This window comes from Pistacia vera, unplaced genomic scaffold (genome assembly GCF_008641045.1).
Source record: "Pistacia vera cultivar Batoury unplaced genomic scaffold, PisVer_v2 Contig349, whole genome shotgun sequence".
Taxonomy (NCBI): Eukaryota; Viridiplantae; Streptophyta; class Magnoliopsida; order Sapindales; family Anacardiaceae; genus Pistacia; species Pistacia vera.
Genome location: NW_022196167.1, coordinates 78,595 through 82,438, shown reverse-complemented (window position 1 = coordinate 82,438; position 3,844 = coordinate 78,595). Strand labels below are relative to the sequence as shown.

General features: G+C 36.3%; 1 protein-coding gene across 1 annotated transcript; it reads left to right on the top strand.

Annotated features, from left to right (window-relative positions):
• Positions 1-1,066: 1,066 nt before the first annotated feature.
• Positions 1,067-2,119, top strand: LOC116139221 (putative disease resistance protein RGA3). The gene has a single exon (XM_031424894.1). It carries the CDS (start codon positions 1,067-1,069, stop codon positions 2,117-2,119), a length of 1,053 nt encoding a protein of 350 aa, XP_031280754.1.
• Positions 2,120-3,844: the final 1,725 nt, after the last annotated feature.

Sequence of the window (3,844 nt, the reverse complement as noted above, 5' to 3'; positions counted from 1 at the left end):
TTCACCAAGCCGGTCACCATTTCCACTGTTCACCAATTTCAATCTCAAACCCTAGAGAGGAGAGCGGCGGTCAGTGAGCAGACAGTGGCGAGGATGTTGAAGGTTTTGGAGAGGAAGTGTCGACAAATTGAAAGGTGGCGACAAAGGTGATTTTCGGTGAGTAAATCGATCGAAAAAGATAAAAGTTGCACAGTCACAATAGTGGGTTGTTGCCGAGAATTGGTAAAGCGAACGAGGGTGTGAGATAGGTTTTTGTCAGGAGGCTGAGGAGAGTGTTTTCATTGTGATGGGAAGTGTTGTCGATGCAGGAAAAAGGCCCTATTTGGCCTGGGTTGTCAACGCTGATGGTGGTTTCTTGCCACAAAATGTTTCTATTTCGACCAGGTCTTGGGCATATTTGCTGAGGAATGGCTCAAAGGATGAGTGGGATTTGCATTTGTTGTGTCACCGCCACCAACCAGTTGACCACCGATTTACATTTGGGGTATGTTTGTTGGATTTCAAACTTGTAGGGTGTAATTTTTTACGGATGTGTTTGCTGGATTTCAAAATTTCTGGACACACTAACGTCACCGGTTTGATCCGTCATTCAAACTGGTTCAATTAGTCAACCTGAGACCCGACCACTTTGCCAGGTTTCACCCCAAATCGGTTATTAAAACACTGCTTATATGCAACTTTGTAAAATGGGTACCAAGATGTTATAAGATAAAAATATGAATGGATATCACTTGACTATCAAATCTTTCGTAGTAAATAATGTTTTGATTAAAAATAAAGAATTATAAACCTTAAATGAGATTAATGTTTGATTATTACCAAAGCAAAACATTGTGCTAATAGATGCTTTTCTTTTCCTATCATTACGCCAAGTATTTATTACCTTTACTTCTAGCTTTAGATTTCCATCATGTAAGTCAAGTATCTTTTTCATATTTTAAGTTTGTGTGCTGATCAAGAATTAATGTTACTACTTTTGTCTATAAACAGCAGTAACATTGTCTTACAATTAATTTTTACAGCTACCGTTTGAAAAACCAATTTGTAATAGAGCAACGGAAAACAAATGGCAGAAGGCATTATATTTAGCATTGCGGGGAAAATCTTGGAAGAGTTGGGGTCCTCGGCTGTCCGAGAAGGAAAATTGGCATGGGGTGTTAAAGGTGAGATTAAAAAACTTGAGAGCACTGTCAACACTATCAAACTTGTAATTCTCGATGCTGAGGAGCAGCACAGCAAAAACCGAGAGGTAACAGATTGGATCCAAAGGCTCAAAGATGCATTTTATGATGCAGATGACTTGTTAGACGATTTCTTCACTCAACTTCAATGGCAAGAGGTATTGAGTCGAAATAAATTGGCAAACAAGGTACGGATCTTTTTCTCCAAATCGAATCAAATTGCATATAGTTTTAGAATGGCTCATAAGATTAAGACTATTAGGGAGAAACTGGATGAGATTAAAAATGATAGGCATTTCCACCTTTCTGAGTGTCCTGTTGAAAAAAGAGTCATAAATATAGAAAGGGAAACACACTCTTTCATACATGTAGAAACGGTAATCGGAAGAGATGATGATAAAAATAATGTTATAAGACTTCTATTGGACTCAAATGATGATAAGAATGTTTTAGTTGTTACCGTAGTTGGACTTGGAGGAGTAGGAAAAACCACACTTGCTCAACTTGTATATAATGATGAGAGTATCATAAACCATTTTGAGTTAAGGATGTGGGTGTGTGTCTCTGATGATTTTATTATGAAGATAATTGTTGAAAAGATAATAAAATCTGCAACTCGTAAAGAACTTGGAAATTTTCATTTGAACGAATTGCAGGAATTCCTTCGAAAAGAAATTAATGGGAAAAGATATCTACTAGTTTTGGATGATGTATGGAATGAGAATCATAATAAATGGAATGAATTGATGAATCTATTAATGAATGGTTCAAAAGGAAGTAAGATACTAGTTACTACACGTAGTGAAGTAGTTGCTAAGGTTACTAGCAAACTTGAATCTTATGTCTATCCCTTGAGAGGACTAGATGAAAAAAAGTCTTGGTCTTTGTTTACCCAAAAAGCTTTTGAACCTGGGAAGGAACCAAAAGATTCGAAATAATAGAGTTTGGAAAAGAGATTGTGGCAAAGTGTGGTGGAGTTTCTGTCCTAATGACAATAGGACAATACTTTTGGTAATAATAAGGAGATGATTGGTTGAATTTTAAGGACAACGAAATGTCAAAAGTGATTAAAGAAGAAAGTGATATTTTACCATTACTCAAGCTCAGCTATGATCATCTCCCTTCAAACTTGAAACAATGCTTTGCTTATTGTGCATTGTTTCCTAAGGATTATAAGATTAATAAGCAAAAATAATTCATCTTTGGATGGCGCAAGGGTTTCTTCAGACATCAAACAATGAATGTCCAGAAGATGTGGTAATAAGTATTTTATGGCTTTACTTTGGAAATCATTTTTCAAGATCCACAATATGGTAGATGGGGCAATGTAACCGATGTAAGATGCATGATCTTATGCATGACCTTGCACAATCAGTTGCAGGAACTGAATGCATCATGCAAACTTTTGATAAGGTTGAAGTGTGGATGTAAGATGTCGTCATTTATCACTTGACTGTGGTGAAGTAAAACGATCATGGACATTCCAGTTGTATTATATAGTGTCAAAAATATAAGACTTACTTTTATTTTATCGATTAACTGGGGTTTCAACTTGAATGGTGGTGATGAAATTTTAACAAGTTATAAGTACTTACGAGCATTAGATTTTGGAGAGTAGGTTTCAGAAATTATTGAGTTCAAATGGTAACTTTTGAGTTTAATTGGTGAATGAAGCATTTGCGATATCTCAATTTTTCTTGTGTGGATATTAAAGTACTCTCTAATTCACTATCGAGGCTATAATTTGGAAACATTAGATCTTTCTTCTGTAACGAACTTAAGGAACTACCAAGAGATATTAAAAAAATGGTGAACCTTAGACATCTTATAAATAAAAAATGTGTTCTTTAGTGGAATGCCATATGGACTAGGGCATTTGACTAATCTTCAGACTTTACCACTATTTGTAGTAAGTGAGAGAATTACGGAAGCCGACAGAAAAAGCAAACATAGGGGACAAAGGAATTAAATGGGTTGAAGAACTTGAGAGGAAAACTCAAAATAAGAATTAAATTGAGGAAAGTAGCAAGTTGGCCAACTTAGAAGGGAAGCAATTTCTTCGGTCTCTAACGTTGGATTGGGGGAGAAGTGATGATGGAAAGGTTCAAGGAATTGATGAAGTGGGGAGAAGTGATGTTGGAAAGGTTCAAGGAACTGATGAAGTGGTGCTAGAAGGTCTAAAGCCACACCCAAATCTTAAGGAAATTAGCGTAAGTCATTAGGGTGTTAAATTTGTGATTGGCTTTCCTCCCTCACAAATTTAACTTCAATTAGTATAAAAAAATGTAGAAGATGCCAACATACCACCACATGGATAAAATTCTTATTGAAGAGTTTGTTTCTAGTCATCTAGATGATTTGGAGTACATTTCAGAGGAAGCAAGTAATAGTTCTTCCTCATTATCAACAACATCTTCCATCCCTTGAGCAAATCACCCTTTATGATTGTCTAATTAAGGGGATGGTGGAGGAGAAATTGATTATGAAGATACGAGGTTGCCTTCATTTCCTTGTCTTTCCAAATTAGATATACCAAATGCCCCAATTTGATATTGATGCCGCTATATCCATCTTGGAAGAATTAAAAATTGCTCAAGACCAGCTCGAAACCGCTGGAGCGGACGATGACGATGACGTTGATGAATAAAGGGGAACTCAACTCT